General features: G+C 28.2%; 1 protein-coding gene across 1 annotated transcript in view; it reads left to right on the top strand.

Moving 5' to 3' along the window:
- Positions 1–13,839, top strand: part of LOC107437982 (uncharacterized) — a 31,482-nt gene extending 17,643 nt beyond the window's left edge. Inside the window, exons 15-23 of the mRNA XM_043040397.2 lie at positions 188–303; positions 425–470; positions 2,181–2,242; positions 2,921–3,089; positions 4,098–4,227; positions 4,346–4,402; positions 5,757–5,833; positions 13,377–13,506; positions 13,601–13,839. Coding sequence (XP_042896331.2) covers positions 188–303; positions 425–470; positions 2,181–2,242; positions 2,921–3,089; positions 4,098–4,227; positions 4,346–4,402; positions 5,757–5,833; positions 13,377–13,506; positions 13,601–13,627 — 814 coding nt within the window. The 3' untranslated portion in view covers positions 13,628–13,839. The remainder of the gene's footprint in view (positions 1–187; positions 304–424; positions 471–2,180; positions 2,243–2,920; positions 3,090–4,097; positions 4,228–4,345; positions 4,403–5,756; positions 5,834–13,376; positions 13,507–13,600) is intronic.
- Positions 13,840–22,623: the final 8,784 nt, after the last annotated feature.

Genomic DNA, 22,623 nt, shown 5'->3' on the forward strand with positions numbered 1-22,623 from the left:
TGAGAGCAACCACACAAAAGTATCGTGTGATTATGACATAATTTGAGATGTTGTAACTCTTTTCCACTAAACTCTCGATTATAAAAAATGAAATACTCAGGTTTTGAGAAAAATTAATATGATAAAATAAAGTTAGTGCTTGAATTTTCTGAAAAATACTGATTTTATTTGAAATCTCTTTTTTCAGGGGAGTTAAATCTGAAAATGAAACTAAAAATGATGACACTGATTCATCATCACAGTATACAAATAATTCGTTAGAATCTAGTACTCATGTGTCTTACCGTGTTCATTACTTAAATCGTAAGTATACCATATTATCTGAATTCTATACAATTATTTAAATCATTTTATTTTGTTGTTGTATATAATGAGTATGAGACTATTTTTATAATTGATTCATCTCTTTTTTTTTCCCCTCCAGACATTGCTATTCTACCAGAAAATGACTCCTCTCAAAGAAACTGTGGGTGTGTATTAAAAAGATATATCTGAAATATATTTTAATTGGATACTAAATTTTCTTTTAAACAAGTAATATTAAAAAAAAAAATTTAAGTCAATTCCTACTTAAGTCGATAAAGAAAAATTTTTTTAGTTACTTTTTATTGAATAATTACAATTTTTTCTGCCTAACTAAAATTAAATAATTAAATTTAATTAATGAATTAATATTTGAAAAAACTGTATTAACATCAGGTGTCATCCACTACAAGATTTAAAAAATGTATTTGAATTTGAGAGGATGAATAAAAAGTATTTTATTAATGATTGAATATTTGAACAAGATTCTGAGAGGTACCTATTTTGTGAAAATTTAGATATAATTTGTGAAAATTAAGAATTATATTAAAAAATCAACACAAAAGTATGGATTTATCGTTTCTTACAGGATACAAAAATAAAATTTTAAGAAAAAGTATTTTGGTTTTTCCTAAAGTTGAATTTGTGAAGGTACCGCTAAACGGTAGTATATTTGGCCTGGACAGACCCCTGAGTAGGAATTGAAAAAGAAATTTGTATTTTAAATTATATATTATAAAATACCAATCTTATTAAAAATTCTTTGTTATTCAATATCAATCCCTATTCAAAATTATATGTTATTAAATATCAAACATTTCCCATCACTACCAATTTTTATGAAAAGAAATTGTGAAAGGTAATTTTGCTCATTTGGTTAAAATAGCTATAGTATACAGTTCAACCAGTAAATGTTTTTCAATAGATAAAAAGATAAAACGGATAGTTTAATTTCTGTAATTAATCATTAAAATGTAATTCAATGTATAAAAATATTTAACTGGAATGTTAGTGTTATTTTTGCATGTTGAAGACTAAAGAAAGAGCTGAGAAAAGTAATTCAAGATTTAATGTTAGTGTGAAAAAAATTTTTTAATGGAAATCTTCTCTTGGATTTCTATATAGCTTGTTAGTTAATTATACTTTCTGAGCTGAAATGGTTGGATGGTTAAAGCACTGACTGTCATTGTGAAGGATTGGGATTCGGCCACCAGTGCTGGCTTGAAGCTTACCCAGCTTTAGATCAATGGTAGCAACTTGTCTGAGAAGTAAAAACAGCTTGTACACAATGAGGACCACTTGGCCAAAATCATGTCGTTGGTTGAAAAATTGGAGATACTTAACCTTTATAACTCCCTGGCCCTCAACTGCTGTTTGGGGAATGCTTTAGTTGTACATACTTTCTTCAAAATAAATTCAGTGTTGCTTGCATTGTGATTGTTAATTATTACGAGAGAAAAGAATTAATATAATTAAATTAAAATTCTGTCGTGAATATTATCTGAAGTGGGCAATGGGATGCAATGTTTAGTGACATTCTAATGAATTTAAAAATATTAGATTTTTAAAATATTGCTGCAACAAATAGCTGTTAGAAAAAATATTTTCCTAATAAAATCTGTCAAAAATAATTGGAGCTCTATTCTTAGAACTGATTATTACATGTTTTTAAAAACCTAAAATTTCTACTGTTTTCAGAATGTCACATAAATGAAATTTAGCTACATTCATTCAATTTATTATGTGTATTAGCACAATACTGATATTATTTCATTCATAGTTTTTATTTGCATTTTCTATTAATTTTACTATGATGTTTTTAATAAACAAAACGCTTATGCGTTTGCTGCTACTAATTAATTAATTTTTGTTTTTAGACATGTGGTCTCACTTTCACACATTTGGAATTCTTTGGAAAATCATCAACAGCAAAACCCAGGTAATACATCATATTATCCAATATCATTACTATAATGACAATTATTACATAGTAATAATACTTATTTATGTGTGAATTATTATTTTCAATTTTCAACTGAATAAAAAAAATTATTGTATCCTATTTTATAGTTCTTAAATATATTTATTAAAAAGTTGTTACTGTTTCAGTTTGTTTGAATTTTCCTTTTATTGATTCTTAGAAATCTTAGGAAACATGAACACAAAATATTTTTTTTTTTTACATCACTGCTAGTTTCCGTACAAAAATCTTAAAAATATTCTGCAATAAAAATTGTTTATTTTGTCATTTTTTAATACACTCATCTCCCTTAGAAGGTTGTAAACTAAAATATAAATTTTTGAATTCACATATTGTTTTGATTTTTCTAGGTTTTTTGCTTAAACAGTTTATGTGAATTTTTCTTACTTTTAAATAACTTTGCTGTGACTTTTTTTTCTGAAATTGAACAACTTTTAAGTTTTTATATTAATTATCTCATTAGTGAAAGATTAGAATATATATTATTTTACATATTTGTGATTAAAAACTTTTTATTTGTTTACTGAAAAATGTTTTAAAAACTTATAATTAAAATTGAATAACTTTTTAATGAATACCAAAGATTGTTTTATTCTAATTTTAATATTAAAATTTTTGATTTTTTTTCTGTTTTAGGAATGGAGGAAACATTTTTAAAGATCTTAAGACATTTTAATGATTCTCAAAGATTATTCTACTCTCTTTTAACTCGTTCACCAATCATAGTCATTTCAACACCTCATCAACTTCAAGATGCTACAAATTTTGTTTCTGCTCTATGCATTTTTGTGCCAAGAAGAAAAGGGTGTGTTTTCTACTTAATCCTAATATCTATAAGCTGATACATAATTAGCTACAATATCTAGTATCATAAAACTTAAATTAGTTGAATAGTTTTAGAATAAAAACAATATTTTTTTTCAGAAATTGAATATTTTTATTCAAAAGCACTTCTATTATTTTAAATTAAATTCAAAGTTATAAGATTTCAGTCTTTTGATAATTTTAAATGTTTTTTAAAAAATATTTAAAATTTAGTGAAATGGAACAAGATAAAAATTTAAAGTAATTAGCAATAATAACCATAGTAATTAGCAATAATAACTCATTTTACATTATCTTTCACAACGTGAATTACTATAATTTTGAATGAGGTGTGTAACTTAAAAGTTTACTTTTGTTATTTATTTGTTAGGTACTCCTTTTAGCTAAATGTATTTTCAAATGTTCTTACTTTTGTTATTTATTTGTTAGGTACTCCTTTTAGCAAAATGTATTTTAAAATGTTCTTCTAGAGTATCAAGACGAAATCTTATTTTAAAAATTAAATGGGTGAAACAAAAGGGAAAAGTACTTGGCCAAATCTTCAAGCCTCTTTTATCATCGCATTAGTCATAAATTGTACTCCGTGGGAAAATTTAGAATAAATAAAATAGTGTAATGTATTTTTGTTTTTTTGCATACATAATTTCGAACTTCCTACAGCTGCTCTGGATAGCATTTACTATTAGTTCCTGCATGAGTATTTTATTCGTTTTAAAACACAGAATGTTGCTTAGTTAGTCAAATTGCCAATTTTTCAGAATTTATTATAAATATCTGCCAAAGAATTATACCATATTATTTCAGTTAAGTAAAGAATCATTTTTATTTTGTTTAAAAGAAACATTTAAAAAAATCTGAAAATGATACATTAGTGTCATTTCTTCTCATTAAAACAGTAAATTTTCTAACACAAACTTAATTTGAATATATAAATGACAGAATTAAATAATATTGATATCGTTTTTTTTTTATTTATTTATTTAAATAGAGAAACTGTATTTGTTGACGTGAATAGACATGAACCTTTGACTGAAGAAGATATGAACACTCATGCCATTTTAAATGTTTGCATTGATGGAAGTCACATAGCTGAAGATGTAGTTCCTCTTGAATTAATGGTAGGAAAATATTCCATTTAAGGAATGTTTTATGTTATAATTAATGAAACTATCATAAATAAAAAAAAATTTATATTAATTTTCATCTAAAAAATACATGCATTTATTTTTATTTTAGTCAAAAATCTGCATTTTAAATTTGAAGGATTGCTCTTTAACAGCACCAACCTATACGGTATGTAACAAATTTATGTTAAACATTATATGTGAATAAGAGTAGCAGTAGTAAATGTTGTGTGTGACTTCAAGTCTTTTTTTCTTTAGCAATATTCATCCCTTGTACTTATCTGTTTAAAAAACACGTATTCTAGTTTAAAAATTTTAATTTATGTTTATTTATGTATTAATTTCATTATTGTTGTTATATTTATAGTTATGTTGTATTTATATTTATTATTGTTGTTATTTTTACTTTTAATATACTTTTTAAAGCTCCTTTAACCATAGAAATTCATTTAAAATGTACTTTTCCTTCCCCTTTATTCAATTGTTATTAAGAAATTATTTATTAAATAATTATTGATATATTTTGTACTGTCATCTTTCTTTAAAACTCATTGGAAGATATCCTTATTTCAGTAAATAATAATAATATTCCTTTTATAATGCATGATATAATATTTAAAAGATCTAACGCAAATACTATGCATGCCAGTATACTTGAAAATGAATAAAAATAATTTTTTGCCCTCCCTGTATAAAAAATTTTAACTTCATGGTTTAAATTGTTTTAAAATTAAAATAAAATTAATAAAATAAATTGTTTACCAGTAAATTATTTATCTCTAATTTAACGGTATTTTTTTATACCTACTATTACCTTTTTTTTAAATTATGTTTACTGGAACATTTGAAACCAAGTCTTTTCGTGTCAATCAGCAACAGGGAACATCGGTCAGCACATTTCCTCTGTGGGAGGATGAGTAAGGGATGATTTGGTAACAGTTTTCACCAAGGAAATGTTGAAGCTCGCTTGAAGTTAAGACATTTTTTTAGAAACTCTCAGTTTCAATTTTTTTTTCAAAGTTCTTTAGACGCAAAAAAATATCATTTTTTATTGTAAATTTAATAACATAAATATTGAGTGAAAAATTTAAATCTTAAAATGGGCTGTATCCCTTCATTTATAAAATGGGAGGGGCTAAAGTCCCCTCTGCCCCCCCCCCCAGTACCACGATCCCTGATTTTTGGTAAGAAAACTCAGTTGACAGGACGGCTTCTATTTCTTAGTTTAATATCCTCTAATTAGTTATTTATCGACTGTACCTAATTGTTAAATTTCATTGCTGCTATTTAATCTGCTATAATGTTACAGTTTGCATTACCTTTGTTACAATTTACCTTACCTATTTTAAAAGCTAACTTTTCTTTATTAATGAATAAAAGCAATTGTAATGTGAATTTTTGTTTTTGTTAACGTGCATTTTATTGTAATAAAAAAAAGCAACTTCTCCTTTTATTCACTTAAATGGTTTGTAATTCTCAATAAATGCGTCTTTGAATTTTAATTTTGTTCTTTTTAATTACAGGGTCGCCTTTTAGCTGATATAGATCAACGCCTTCGAATTCTTTCTCCTAATAGTGCTTTATTTCCGGTTATAATCGGGTAATCTTGATTGAAACTCAAACATTTAAACTTTTGCTATAATCTTACATGAAGTACCTAATTAAGTTAATTGCTCTATTCTTACATAGTTGCAGTACTTACTAAAGTATTGTAGCAAGTTTCTCAATTTGCCAATTAAAAACAAATATTTATTGATTTTTATTATGTATTAAAGTATTGCCTTTTAGCTTTATTTACACTATTAGCTACAGAAGCACACATACTTTTCTGCATATTTGTTCGAAATATTGCAAGGAGTTGCTACTTTGTGGCTGTTCAAATATTATGTAAGCATATTTCTGGCAATTTTGGACCCTCCCCTTATCAGCAAAAAAATAAGCGATTCACAAACTCCCTCCCAAAAAGTTGAACTCTCAGCCCAGTTTTGGCTTTAGCCAGTGGCGTAGCGAGCTCAACTCGCGCCCGGGGCACAATACCTTTTTAGCGCCCCCCATTCGAAAACCATATAATATTATATGTAAAATTTACTCGCAAATTAATAAATAAATGAAGTAAAATAAATAAAGTCATATGCTCAAGCTCGGCTTTAAATTTGAGACAAAAAGTGTAGTTGAGAAAACAAAACTAGATTTTGAAATGTATATGATCATCTAAAATAAGTTCAAACGATACCTATTATTTATTTTACATATTTATAAAGAAATATTTTAAATGCACGCAGTTTTAAAACAGTAAAAAAGAAAATATTTATTATTTCTTAGGAGATACATATATTTAATAATAATATGATTATAAAACATTAATAAAACTAATTACTATGAATAAATTTTCCTTGCTTTTGATGAAGCAAATCTATCAATAATATCATCAAAGTTGATCATTTTAAATTTTTCTCTTTCCACACTTAAAAATCTAAGTCACTTATGCGATCTTGTCCCACTGTTGATCGTAGATGTGTCAAAATTAATTTTAATTTGCTGAGTGAACATTCGCTACTAGAAATTAATACTGAGATAGTCAGGAGTATTTGAAGAGCCACACTCAGGTTTGGAAAAACATCTTCTCCATACAAGATTATAAAAGTAAGAAATTCTAAAGGAGTTTTAGGTTCAATTTCTTTTCTACTGCGGAGTAACATTTTGCAGTCTTATATTTCGATATAGAGTTTTATTCCATTGAAATCAGTATTGTAAAATTCACCCAAATTTTAAAAATTTTTTTCAAGGTCGTTATTAATATTATCCTTGTTTAATAAATTTTCAACGTCTAGTAGAAATCCAAATTTGAAATTAAGGTCACTTAATCGTGTACATATTTCTTGTTGGAGACGATCAAGAACGCTTTTCATAATGCGAGAAATATAACTTTCTACGGAAAGACCAGCATCGAGTCAATTTTCCAGGAATTTTGAGGCGTCTTCGTATTGTTGTATTAGTATCCCATTTTTCACAAAGAGACTTCGTTTTTTCTATTGCCTCTTCACAGAGCTTGTCTCGAATTTCGGCTAGTTCACTCGCTAATGATTCAAGATCATGGAACGCTTCTCTAAAATTCATTCTAGGATCTTGTAATCTGAGCTGCACACGATCAATCCTCCTTAAGATTTCATACCAGAAATGAACTTAAGTTATGAAACTTAAAGTTAGTATATTTTGCAACAGAATTGTAGCTTCACTTCTGGTGTCACTTGTAGTGGTGGTGTCCTCTGCTAATTTTTCTAATAGTTCTACTATATTCTCTAGCCCATTTACGATAACGTTAACCGTTTGTATTCTGGCACTCTATCGTGTTTCAGACTCACGTTTGACAGTTTATGTTAAAGCATTTTTTAATAATTCCCATCGTAACGTTGAACGTGAGAAAAAGAGATATATGTTTTCAATTATTTCAAAACATGTCACAACGAGTGAATCTTGTTCAGCTGCAATAACTCCTACTAAATTCAACGAATGCTTATCACAATTTACAAATAATGCTTTATAATTTTTAAATCTAAGTGCAAAACCAATTTGCAACCAGCCAAAGCTTGAAACTAAGGTTTTATATTCATTCTAACCTGTGTAAAGACAAATTTAGATAAGTTCAGCTTAACTGTAAACTATACTTGGAAAAACGGTGCACTGCAAAAGAAAGAGCTGAGTTTAGGTAGTTTTATCTTAATTTTCTATAGAGTTGGTAAACTATCTTTTTTTAGTTAAATTCAAAAATCAACTAAGGTAAGTTGTTAAAATTGGCTTTAAGAGATGTCCAAATCCAGTGCTTATTAATGTGATAGTTTTGAAAAGTGTAGAAAAAAGTTGCTGGTTTTAGGTTGTACCCCAGATAAGCAATATTTACTGTAAATTAAGAATTCTTAATTTTTATTACTATAAATAGTAACAAAAATTGAATATTGTCTATTATTGTTTTATTGAACACTGTTAACAAATTATTTCATACCCTATTCACTGAATAATAGAATCGTCGAGTAGATGTAGTAAGTAATTTTATTTGTTTTATTATTTACCAAGAATGCCTGGAACTTGAAAGGTAGAAACACATATACTATAATTTATGCTAACATTAAACTTTTAATATTTAATAACATTTCAATTTGATTCTAAGCCGAGCGCGATAACAAGGACGCGAAACTGAAAAATACACGCCCAAAATAACTTGAACGTTAATACTTCGGATATTTCCCTAATTTGTTGCGGACTTCCACAACCTGTCGCAAGTGTCACGGGTATGTACAATCACGGAAAAAAGTATCCGAAAAGTAACGAATAAAGAATCATTTGTTTTTTAATACAGATAAGATCAGATAAGATTTTAATACAGACACAAGCACACTACAAATACGGCGTTTGTGTCCTTTCCTAGAAACGACAAAACGCTGTATTTGTTGTGTGTCTGAGAAGCGCTGTATTTGTTGTGTGTCTGAGAAGTATCTATATTAAAAAATAGACGATCCTTCAGTTTTTATTTTCCGGATACTTTTTTTCCGTGACTGTACATACAAGTACATTAGAGTGTTATTGTTATCATTTTAAAATAACAAGAGTAAGGTACATTGCGTTTATAGAAATAAAAATAAATAGTGTTGAGAAAGAAAGAATGTTTGTACTTTGTACACTGCAAATATTTATTATAACATATTATTTTATCAGACAAATCAAGAAAGGAGATAATTTATGTAACCACACAGGGTAGGTACCATAAGGAAGTGCTGACAGACACAGATTGAGTCAGCCCAGCCAGTAGAAAAGACGTGCCATTTCTATTATGAATATATTATTACTGTTTGATTTAGTAAGACTATTAGTGTTCCTTTTTATTTACGAATTAACATTTATTATATTACACTGGCACTAAATTTAAAATATATTTTCCAGAAATCAATTGTAATAAAAATTATCCAGCAATTTTTTGTTTTGCGGACCATTTGGCCCCCCTCTATGGGTAGCGCCCGGGGCATGATGCACCCCCTTGCTCCCCCCTCGCTACGCCACTGGCTTTAGCTTTGTACTAGTTTTGAGATTAAATTCAAATAAAAAGATGTAACTTTGCATTGAACAAATTTTACGTTTTTATTCATTTTGTAATTTTGAGCTGGATATTCTTTTGAAATTGTAGTATGGTATACTACATATTAATTAAAATCATTTGTTAATTCTAATTTCATTCATTATCTAATCATTCATCTAATTTAATAATCATTTGTTAATTTGTTAATAATGTAATAAACAGCTTAAATAATTACGTAAGTTAAAATTGTAACTGTTAAATTTGTAATAAACTTTTAATTGTATGTTTTTTAATTTCTTCTTTTTACACTTGTAATTAATGTTATTTATTTGTCAGTATTCAATAATTCCTTGCAATAATTTCATGTAATATTTAAGTTTTAAGCCGCAAGTATTTATTTTGTAACCTTGGGAAAGTAATATTTCTCTGCATTTATGTTCTTCCTTTAAAAGAAGATTCCTCGTTTTGTTGCTTCGCTGACAGCAAGATGTATGTCCAGTCAGCAAACCCCTTTGTTGGATTGAGAAGGAGTGACCCCAAGTCCGTTTCCCACGTTTCGGCTTGCATCAAATGCAATGCGGCCCTTTGATCTTATGATGGCGCCAAGAATGTTCCAGAACATTCCACAAAATTCTTTACCAGGTGTATCACCACTTTAGACAACCCCGCTTCATGTTTGGCATGGAGCTTAACAATTAATTTCGCCAGTTGGCCAATATTTGCAGCTCTGTGATTTGCCCCTCTGATCCTTCTCCAGCCAACCAAATGGTTATTCGCAAAAGTTTAATTTTTTTGGCGAGAGTTTTCTCCCCTATCTTCATAATGAAGAAATAGTCAGTAGCAGTTGTTTTTCTCTCAATTGTAGTTTTGTTTAGTTTTTGCGGCTTAGGCCGAGATTTCTGGTGTTGGCATGTTTGCCAAGCATTTTTACCTGTTTTTAAATGTTATTTTACAAATAAACTATGATTTTCTGCATCATTAACTATGAGTCTGGTGAGTAATTTTACGGTATAAGTTGTTTTCTCTTCCTTTNTTTTTTTGGTGAGGTTTTTCTTGCCTATCTTCATAACGAAGAAACAGTTCAGTTGTTGCTTTTTCTCAATAGTGTTTGTTTGGTTTTTTCGGCTTAGGCCGAGTTTTTCTGTGTTGGCATGTTTGCCAAGCATTTTTGTTTTTCAATAATGTTAAGTTGTCAATAAACATTTTGTCCGCATTCCTAACTATGAGTCTGGTGAGTAATTTTACTGTATAAGTTGTTTTCTCTTCCTTCTTTTTTTCAGCATGTTCCACTGTCGCTCTTACCTGAAATTTTGTACCCACTTCCAATGTACCCCACTATCATCTTTTTCGGCCTTTACATAATTACTTTCTAAATTGCATTTAATCTTAAGTTGACTTAATGTTAGTCATCCCCTTTCTTTCTCCCTTTTTATTTAGCCACACCACAGAAATCTTTTGTTTATTACTTTTGTGTTCAAAACTTTTGACTTCTAAAACTCTTCCAAGAAATTTCTTTTCACCCTGAGTTAAACTTTGAAACTTTTTCAAAACTAGTTTTGAAATTTTTCCATGCGTAATTTTTTGTTATGTTTTTTTATTTTACTTTAGAAGAAAATTTTGAAAAGAAGATTTTAATGTCTTACTTAATCATTGCTCACACCCTTCCTTTGTTAGCAAAAATAAGCAAATAACACACCCATCAGCTCCTTCAAGAGCTTATATAATATTTGAACGTCTCCTTTAAAAAAAATTATACGGCATAAAATGGTTGTTTTATGTTTTCCCTTTATAAATTTGTCAAACAGAAGGACAACAAAATTATGTTATATGATGTGTTAAAATGATAAAAAGCTTTTAAAAAACCAAATGCAGCTATTTATTAAGTGAAACTGTTAACTAATTTAATTTTATAATTAATTCAAAAATACTTTAAATTTTAAAACATTCTTAATTTTTAAACATTGTGTCTGAAAATAAAATTTTAATAAATGGACAAGTTCTGTTTTAGTAAATTACTGAAATAAAATACTAAAATGGTAGAATTTTCTTTCATTGTGTCAAATATCTCAGAATAATACCATAATACAAAAAAATTGAAATTGACAAAGAAATAAATGTGCAGTGTGCAAAATAAAAAAGTGAAAACTAATCCTCAAAATAGAGTAATCACAGTCTGGAAAATATGGTCCCAATAGCCTCCCCCCCCCCTCGAGTTATTATATTTTTAATAGTCATTCCTAGAGAACTATTCCTAATTCTTTAAATATTATTAAATAAAGTAATTATTAGAAATAATTTTTACGTAAAATAATGTATAGATTAACGAATTTTATAATTGTGTGCGCAAAAATATTTTGATTCGCTGAACAAGTTCCCGAGATTGAGTGAAATACGCAAAACTTGAAATTAGCATTAAGTTTAAGGGGTCCTAACTTTAGATTGTTCTGCTGCCTAAACAATTGGAACTATGTTTTCTAGATTGCGACTATCCTTCTTCCATATTTTGAGGATCAGGAATCCAAATCCTTTAAGAAAGGGCATGTTTATACACACAAAGGACGTTTTTGTGCCTGATTTCGTAACTTAAAATATCGCCTGCACTAAGAAATTAGCATATTTAAGGTGAGGTCCTCAAACTATTGAGTTCTAGTACATGAAAATCCGATCATTAGATCAAAAGTTATTCAGTTTCTAGGTGTTCCCCCCCCCCTTTACGCAATGTAAATGAGGCAGTACAGATATGAAAGCAAGTTACAGTGATAATTTTATACAGGGTAGCCACCCACCTGGAAAACCTGGAATTATCAGGGAATTTTTTTATACTGGAAAAAACCTGGAAATATCAGGGAAATTTGGATAAAAACCTGGAAAAATCAGGGAATTTTAAAGAAAAGCTGGGAATTTTTTCTTTGATAATTTTTTTAATTTCACCAATTTAAATTATTTTCTAATTTTCTTAATTTAAATTATTTCATCCATTATACCCACTTTTTTTAAACGGAAATGTATTGCCAATCAGTTGAAATATCATCAACTTAACGATACTTTGCTTGCATCAAAATTTGCTCCATTACAGCTCTGTTAAACTAGAATGCCACATAAAATTCTGTCACGGTTGCTAAACGAATGCAGAAACCTTTGACCACTATGGGACTGTGCAATTTAGAAACGATTGTGGTGGAGGTGGAAAAAGGGATTAGGAAATTAGTTTCTGTTTTTAAATTGTGTCCTTGGGCTGAATTTATTTATGGCTCAAGTTTGTTCCGATGCTTTGGTGTTAATTTTTTTTTCTATTTTGACAAAATGTTTTTNGAGTATTATATTTTTAATAGTCGTTCCTAGGGAACTATTCCTAATTCTTTAAATATTATTAAATAAAGTAATTATTAGAAATAATGAATTACGTGAAATAATGTATAGATTAACGAATTTTATAATTGTGCACAAGAATATTTTGATTCGCTGAACAAGTTCCCGAGATTGAGTGAAATACGCAAAACTTGAAATTAACATTAAGTTTAAGGGGTCCTAACTTTCGATTGTTCTCCTGCCTAAACAATTGGAACCATGTTTTCTAGATTGCGACTATCCTTCTCCCATATTTTAATAACTTAAAATATCGCATGCACTAATCAATTAGCATATTTAAGGTGAGGTCCTCAAACTATTGAGTTCTAGTACATGAAAATTCGATCATTAGATCAAAAGTTATTCAGTTTCTAGGTGTGTCCCCCCCCTTTGCGCAATGTAAATGAAGCAGTACAGACATGAAAGCAAGTTACAGTGATAATTTTATAGTACTTAATAATTAAAAAAAAGATCGAGGAATTAAAAGAAAAAAAAATCATCAAGCTTCTACGATGCAGAATGCCGTCACTTATTAATTGGTGTATTCAAGATTAGATAAACAAGTTCAAGCCCTTAAAACATTGAGTTCGAGTGTATGAAAACTTGATCATCGGATCAATAGTTATTTAGGGTGTTTAACTTTTTTATTTTGTGCACTGTACATGTACATTTTGGTATTTTTTATTTAATTATTTATTATTTTTTACAATTTTCTTTCTTTTTTTAGAATGTTATCTGAAATAGAATTTACACTTGGTTGGTGGCATTTAATGACCTCATCAGCAGTTGATGCATCAGAAGCTTCCATTTATGTTTTATCAAAAGGTTATACTCGCTCGGACATGCAAATTATTGAGGTATTTCTGCAAAATTATTTGTGTCTATCTTTTTCACAAATCATTCTTACACTTTATAATAACTATAAATTTCTTTTTTTTTATTTTTCTTTAGAAACTTTACAAGTTGTGGAAAAAATGAAAGAATGCCTACCTTTTCATGCTGCATTTTAACAAATTACATTCTAGTTTTAGATTAATTTTATTTGATGTTATGTTTTGTGCCATACGATTTTTTTTTATACATACAGCTCAATTTTTTTGTATTCTCATTTGAAAATTTCAAGATGTTCTCTTGAAATTTAATTATGTTGAAAGATTTATTTTTAATAAATTGTTTTTAATATTTTTGTATATACATTTTCTATAACTGAAAAACTTTTTTTTCTTGAAAATTATATTCAATTCTTTTTTTTTTCAATTAAGTCACGATTAATATGAGATATAAGCCGTGAGAAACATTTAAAAAATTACAGGTTACACCAAAAAAGGAAATTGCAATTAAGGATGTATTGTAAAGGTGAGATAAAATATTGCTTTAACATTTTCTATAATAAATTGATTTTGTAAAAATAATCATTACTCCCCCCTCCCCCCAAAAAATACAAAAAACCTTTAGTCCATTAAAAGTTGCAACTAAAATCACATATTTACCAAAAAAATCTTAGTCGAAATATTTGAATTTCTGGGAATAAAAGAGTAAAGTTCAATTTTTTTTGGAACCAAAAATGCAAGTTTGAAATGTTTTGTAATAGCATAAAAGTAAAACAAATTTTAATTTTTGAGTTAAAAATATATAAGTTTATAATGTAATCCTGATAGTAACTAAACTATTAGGATCATATTTTCAAGATTGTTATTGTCCAGGTTGTCTACCCTCCCCCTCTATGTTTTGAGAGTCAAAAGCCTATATCTATCAACAACAAAAAAAAGGGAAACTATATATTTAATACACTTTTGAATTTGACTTTGTGTATATTTAATACACTTTTGAGTTTGACTTGGTGACTTTTAAAATATAGTTTAAAATAAACTTAAATAAAAAATTATAAATATTTACTAAAAGTTATTTTTTACATGGAATTATCTTTTTATAAATGAATTATTTTGCAATTGAAATTTTGAATTTCATTTATTTTTTGTGTAAAAATTTTTCGATCCGCTATGGCGAAATACACAATAAGTAAAATTAACATTAAGGAGTCCAAATTTTGGAATGCTCTTTTGACAAACTATGGGGACCATATTTTTTAAATTGTGGTTACCCCCTATATTTTAGGAGTCAAAGATCCACATCATCAGCCAAAATAAGATATGTTACAGAGAAATTACGTTTTTTGCGTCTATTTCATGACATAAAATATCGTCTGCACTAGTTAATTAGCTTATTTGAGGTCAACCTTGGAACCATTAAGATTCAGTCCTAGAATGTGAGGATCTGATGAGATTAGATCAAAAGTTTATCAGTTTCGTCCGTTTTTTTTTCCTTTTTTTTTTTTTTTGCACTCTATGTCGAAATCTGATCACTATATCAAAAGGTAATTAGGTGTGACTTTTTTTTTTATTGTATGCACTGTTTATAATTATTACATATGAGATCACTTTCATGTCAATAAACTGACCAAAACTTCACGTTGATATACCTAAATTCATGCCTAGAATCTCTGTGACTTAACTGATGAAAAAATGGTTTCAGAAGTTTCAAACTGCAGGACAATGATATAAAAGAACATAAATTGAGCTTAGATCTTAGAGTAAGTACACATTTGGCTCTCTGACCATTCTAAATTGTGTTGCATTATATAGATAATTAAAAAGCATGAAGTCTGAAAGAATACTGTGTATAAATTTATGCTTAAAATCACATATGAAATAATTCGAAATTGCTTGAATCTGATCTTAGCTTATTGATTTTTTTTTTTTAATATGACTAAGCAGAGTTGTACAATGATTTAAACTTTCAAGGGGCATAGAAGTTTTGAATAGTGCTCGACTTCGCGAGCAGGTCGTCGGGCTACCGAAGCGGGGGTGCCATCCCCTCCGCAGAGGATCAAAATTGTGATGGCATGTCTTCGGATCATCCTCCGGGATGTTTCCCAGACCGTCGCCAATAGCCCACTGTGCAGCTCTAGTGCGACGTAAATTAACAACAACAGAAGTTTTGAAAAAAAAGAGGTTTAAAAAAAGAAAAAAAATGCAAGTTACGACTTGTTTTATTTGGAGTGATTTGATATCAATTATAAGATAATACAAAAAAACTTCCAAAGTTATAGCAAAAACGCTGAAATTTACTCAGTGAAAACAGAAAATTAAACATACATTTTCTTAATTCGAATCATCTGCAAACCCATGTCTTTGGTTTATTAAAAATTTTGTCTTTGAATCTGTTTTTCTGAATTCAAATTTTTCATCTATCTATATATATATATACACTGAGTGGCCAAATTATTATGACCACCTCAGAGTTTTATGCAAATGAGTTATTGCGTCACAGCACTGCCGCTAGAGGGTAAGATAACTATAACACGGGAATGCTGGACAAGTGAGTCATCAGTTATAATGTGTTGCTTGCTCAGATATGGGAAAGAAAAGTGATTTAACTGAATTTAGCAGAGATTTNAGCCTCACCACTGACCCTGCTCCCAGTCCCTGGGGACAGACAGTGAGTCCGGAGCTTTTCAGCTACCCGTGATGGCCATTTATGTTAAATGTAAATAAATAAATAAATACAAAAAAAACACGCGGATAATTATAAAAAAAACAATAAGTTTCATTTATTGCGCATAAGCTGCAAGTAAACAGAACTCATTAGATGGGTTCAAAATGAAGATAAACAAAGGAAAATTACAGACAAATGAAAAAAAGGGGGGGGGGAGAGAAAAAATAAAAATAACAACTGAAGAAAAAAAAAATTTTAAAAACCCGTAAAATAAAAGATATAATCTTTTCATCAGCCCTCACGATTATATCCGCAAAAATTTCACGTTTATGTAAGTACATTTGAATTCGCTACTCGCTTTATAGATGATTTATATCGCTTATATTTCATCTATGTTTTATTCTGTTTTTTATTTTATTTTCTGTTTTTATGTGTTATTTTTACTTTTTGTGTTCTATTTTATTTGTTGTAATTTTTGTAAAAAAAATTTTTTAGTGCTCCTCACACTATTGTATTAATATATTTTGCTTTGGCTATATTGATACAATATCAGTAAGCACTCTTTTTTGCGGTTATAATCGTGTGGGCTGATAAAAAGATTATATCTTTTATTTTCCGGATTTTTTTAAAAAAAATTATCGTTTTTTTTTCTCCCTCCCCTTTTTTTCATGTCTGTAATTTTCCTTTGATTATCTTCATTTTGAACCTATATATATATATGTATATATATATAATAGCAGGCCTACATCCTTGTTATTGTTGTATTCAGCTTGAATAATTCAGTCGTAAACCATATACGTTCTCAAAAGGTTTATTCAAAGGTAGACTGGCGGTTATAACAGTTCACATCCACACTCCACAAGGGAGGGGTGTGGACAAAACTCCGGATCGTTCCGTCAGATCTTGCAGGAAACACATTATTCAGCAAGAGACATGCCAAAACCATCGCTCCCGCATTAAATACTAATGGAAAATGAGTAAAGAGGCTCAGTCTTGTAACCTTACACATTAAGGAAAATCATTTAATACTTCCTAATATGGAAGTGAAAGAGGGACAAGATTCTAAAAATGACTCCTCCTTTGAAATATAAATCTACTTATAATTCAATGGTATTTTTTCAGCCTTGAAGTCCCAAAATAGAATTTCTACACCTATTCTTTACCAANAATCATTTAATACTTCCTAATATGGAAGTGAAAGAGGGACAAGATTCTAAAAATAACTCCTCCTTTGAAATATAATTCTAATTATAAGTCAATGGTATGTTTTCAGCCTTGAAGTCCCAAAATAGAATTTCTACACCTATTCTTTACCAAAGACATTTTATGAAAACGAAAGAGTTTTAATGTTGTTATTAATACAAAAGTATTTATAATTTTTATATTACATATACATATATATATGTATAAAAGTCATTTAGTCTTCATTTAATTTATAACTCATCCACCGAAAATAAATTACTTAAAATACATCTGAACAATAATTACACACACACACACACACATATATATATATATATATCAAAATATTTTTTTCATGACTGGAGGGCAAATCAAAAGACATTTTCAACTATCCTTTTCTCCTTGTTATTTAAATATAAGACAAATCTATGAGGGAATTTTAAAGTCAAAAATCTTAAAATATGAAGGTTTAATGTGCTGCATTTAGTTGTACAGAAAAATTTGTCAAAAAGAGGATTTTATACATTTTATAGGTAAGTTAATTTATCTCTTTTTGGAATTACATGTTTTATTTATTAAAAAAAAATGGACTTTAAGGATGTGCATCTTTTTCTTAAAGCATCTTAACCATAAAATAATGATTATATAGAATTATTTATTATTAATATATATATATATATATATTTAGTTTTAGTGCTAAAATGAGTTGTCAAAGATTTTTGCTACTTGGTTTATTACGTTGAATTTTTTCTGTCTATTATGCTTTTGAATGATTATTTTTTAATTTCAATAGCTTTGTTTGAATTAATTTAGTTAATAAAATGCATTTGCTCTCAGAGAAGAGGGATTATGAAAGATTATTACAAAACCAATTGATAAATAGGGAAAATTCTTTGATGAAATCGTCAGATCTTTTTAAATTGAAATAGTCTTTTTATTTTTTGACACCTTGAAGTGTCTAAAATTATTTATTGTAAACATTTTCAAAATTTCCAAATACCAGATACATTTTAATAAAAGATATCTATGACTTTACAAGATTCAGTACTATTGTAAAATATATACTAGATTATAAATTTTAACACGATTTTGATATGCTTCATTTTCGATAAATCAATAAAAAAAAATAATTTACAGGGATGTTACAAAATAATTTCAGATTTTTCTGAAAACTACTGAATTGTAAAAAGTTTTTACCAAAAGACACATTTTTACAGTTTTTAAAACTATTGAAAAAAAAATTCTTAATTTTGTAAAAACGTTAAACAATTTTTTACAGTTTATAAACATTAAAAAATTAGAATTTTAAAATAATTTTTAAGCTAGTAAAGTCTTGTTGAAAAATGATCAAATTTATTTTACTGTTCCGCTAATTTTAAGAGGACGCTAGACAGCGAAAGAAACTTTTTATGGCGAATTCTGTTCAGATCAATTAGTATTTTAAAATTTAGAAAAAATTCAAAATGCAATTAAATTATTGCAGGATTACTTCCCCCAATAAATTATCTTGCCATAATTCGTTTGGCTTTAGGTATTTTGAATTTTTTTTTTTCAGTATTTGAAACTTCATGGTTTACTTTAGGTGTACTTGAATTAATTTTTCCCAAAATTTTAAATTAAATATGATAGTGAAAGAGAATTTTCCATCAAGCTTTTCCCCCTCAGTATAGTATCCTCTTAACGCTCCTGAAGTTTTAAACTTTCCTCCAATGCTTATATAAGTTAGAGAGGGTATTTTTCTGGAACAGGTATTTTGTACCAGTTAATGAATCATACCTGTTATATAAATTACATGTTATTTCCAGAAGTCTGTTTCGAAATACTAGGCAAAAAATGTGATTCAATTATGTTGTCAAAAAAAAAAAATTCTACTTTTTATAGTGTTTAAACTGTTCTTAAGCCATCTTTGGACACTTCTAAATAAGAAAAAAACTAAAAGTTTGCTTTTTTTTTTCCAGAAGAAAGTCGTCGCCAGACCTAAAAGGCCCTGAAGTTTGCTATTTCTGCAGAGCCCCTAGGAAAGTAGATAACACAGAAACTAGTTCGGTTTTTGTTTAAATAATTATATTCGATAATGGGATCTTTTTTTTTCGAATTCCTAAAAATGAAAAAAAAAATGAATAATTTTTTAAATCTATTGATTTCACGAGTTATCTGTTACAAAAAAGACTAACCAAATTTCTTTAATAAAAAAAAAAGCAGTTAAATTTTTTTTAAAGACCCGTTATTTCGGAAAAAATATTTGTAACCGATATGATTTCGTATCGTAAGGTCATTAAATGAGATAAAATAAATATTAATTATAAGTTTTTGAGAAATAGAAATTTAAAAGTCAGGATTTTTAGAAATATCATTCTTCAAAAATTATTAGACCAAATTCACCCGAATTTTGGATTTAAAATATTTGCTTTTAGAAATACATAATTTAAAATAATGTAAAAATTTTTATACTTTTGAATATTAAAAAATACACATTCTAAAAAAATTACATTACATCTAAAACTTTCCACCACTCCCCTAAATAAACCATTGGAAAATTATTTTCCAGATTGCGGCAAAGTCCAATTCCGTCAAGATAAAAAAAAAACACGTTAATTCAGAGGAAATTACGATTGTGTGTCCGATTTCGTAACTTAAAATATTGTCTGCTCTAATTTGTTAACATATTTTACTTTAGATTCTCGAACCATATTAGTGCGTGAAAATACAAAGATCGAATTTTAGAAAGTTGCTCTGTTATGTTATTTTGCATTCTAAACATCAATATAAAAGTTGTTTTTTTACGCTTCAATAGTTTTCAGGTGTTATCATGCATTATTTCATAACGTTTACTTATATTACGTTTTAGTTAATAAGAAGGAGGGATTATTTTTCTTGTTAGAAATGATAAAATTTAATTTAGTGATGCGACTTGAAAAAAAAATTATGTAATTTCTTTTAGGAGTCATTGAGATTCTAAACTTGGCAAATAATTCACATTCACCCTGTACTTATAACTAAAATAAAGTTATTAGAATATTAAATCTATCAGCTACGATCATCTCCATGAACGAGCTTCATCTTTCAAGGCGAAATGTAACCTTCACGTTGTAAATTACGTATAATTAAAAAAATGGCATTTTTCTGTAAAACAGGTCATGGATACTTCCTCAAACAAATAGGTGAAGAAAGGTAAAACAATTACCATTTTTCTAAGCGCTTCACTAGCTTTTTTTCTTACGAAATCTAACCTCTAGCGGAAAGGCGATTGGGATTGCCAATTGATCTTGATATTGCGTATTAATTTCATAACATTATTCAAGTATAAGCTTGCAATTTGTTGCGTCAAATCATGTTTCGTTTTTTCTTTTAAGGTTTATAACCCTATGCAAGTGTTAAAAAAGAAAATATTGATGTTTGCAGAAATCTTATAATGGTGCCAGTCAATTAGTATTCTTCGTTGCTAAGACGACAATTTGCAGTTTTATTAATTTAATTCTAGACCATTTTTCAAATCGTTAAATTTTTTTTATTTACAAATGGTTTTATTTAAGATTTTCTTCAGTTTTAAAAACTTATTATTATAGATTCACGTTTCTATAGCAACGGTGAATAACAAGTGATCCTTAATATGGTGTGAAAAATTGTAGAAAGAAAGCAACATTAACAAATCAGTAATCAATTTCACCAATAATCGATTGTGCTATTGAATAAAATCCGCAAATCAGTTTAAAAACCTGTAATTTCTGTATTTCTGTATGCCAGTCCATGATCATATTTATTTTTGGTTCTAAAACTTTACACAAGCAAATTACATTTCGATTTTTTTTTAAGTGTTTCAATAACAATTTCACAAGAAACTCGCAAAAATTAAATTTTTATCACGCTGCGTTAATATTAAATTTTAATGAAATTCCTTAATATTATTACCTTCTGCGCAAGTAGGCTTTTTGGATAATTTTCAATGATTTTGTAATTGTGAAAATGGCAAGAACTAAAGTTGCATTTTAGTTTTCTAGCTTGAAAATTGAAGATGGAAAACGGCACTCCCCATAAGCGTTTTCTTTATACCGGTTTTATTAAATAATCAGTCACCAGCAATAACATTATTCATTTACTATAGTTATAATTTATTTACAGTTAATATCAAAATTATTTTGTGGACTTCCGGTGTTATTTAAGCTGATCTGCAGTGGTCCACGGTTTCGAAACTTTTGCTCAAATTTTAGCAAGCATTTTGTCTGAAATTCAGCGCATAGTTTCCAATTATACATTGCAGTACTAACAATAATCAGCAATTGAACTTAACTAACAATTATATTTAAATCATTGATTTCTAGACTAATCATGCTATACGCAATATCACAATTTGTAGTTTTATGAAATTAATTCAAATCGCGAACTAGCGTCTAAATCAGCATCTCTATAAGTCAATTATAGTATCTGTATAAGTAATATCGCACAACTGTTTGATTTAATACACACTTTACTTCTACTTTACTTTCTTTATTTTTACTTTGCATAAAACATAAAGGGCATGAAGGAGAAACACCTGACGAATAACGTATGAAGAAATAAGTGCCGAAATTTGAAAAATGCTTTTATAATTGTAAAAAAAAAAATTATACTTTAAATTAGATTTTATAAATAATAAAAATTATGCTGTATTTAAAATAAGTATTTATAGAATAAAAACACTCATTGTACGTTTGCAAATGCGAAGAACAATAATAGCGAAGCGGTTGCAATTGCGAAGAACGCGCTAAACAATGGGGGATCATTATTTCTTCTGACACTCCGCACATTGTAAGCAGGAAAATTTTGTCAGAAAAATAATAATAATAGTACATAATAGAAAAACGTATTTAGATGAGAAAACTATTCAATGCCACTCCATTGCTAAGCAACAGAACAGAGGTATAAAATTCTTTCAATTGTATGCCTGCAAATGACACGTCATTGTAGGCAAATCGTGGCATTTATCGATTCAGAAGCCAATGTGATTCGACACACACGCGTTACGTCAGCACAAGTCTCCAATATAGGTATCCAATTAAATCTGATTTAAATGGCACGGTTAGGCATAATCACTTCACTTCTTCTAGAGATGCAAGTGCCCAATTTTTTAGTTAATTCCAGAATTTTTTTTTTAGTGGTAAATAATTAGCAACGAGCTTGTCCGATAAAAAAATTCCTCGAAACACAGCGGCTATTCCTTTGTTCTTTCCTAAGTAATGTTTGCAACTATAAAGTAAAAAAAATATTTTAAGCTGTTTGAAAGATATGAAAGACTGATAAATAATTAAGAAGTTGAGATG

This window comes from Parasteatoda tepidariorum, chromosome 9 (assembly GCF_043381705.1).
Source record: "Parasteatoda tepidariorum isolate YZ-2023 chromosome 9, CAS_Ptep_4.0, whole genome shotgun sequence".
NCBI lineage: Eukaryota > Metazoa > Arthropoda > Arachnida > Araneae > Theridiidae > Parasteatoda > Parasteatoda tepidariorum.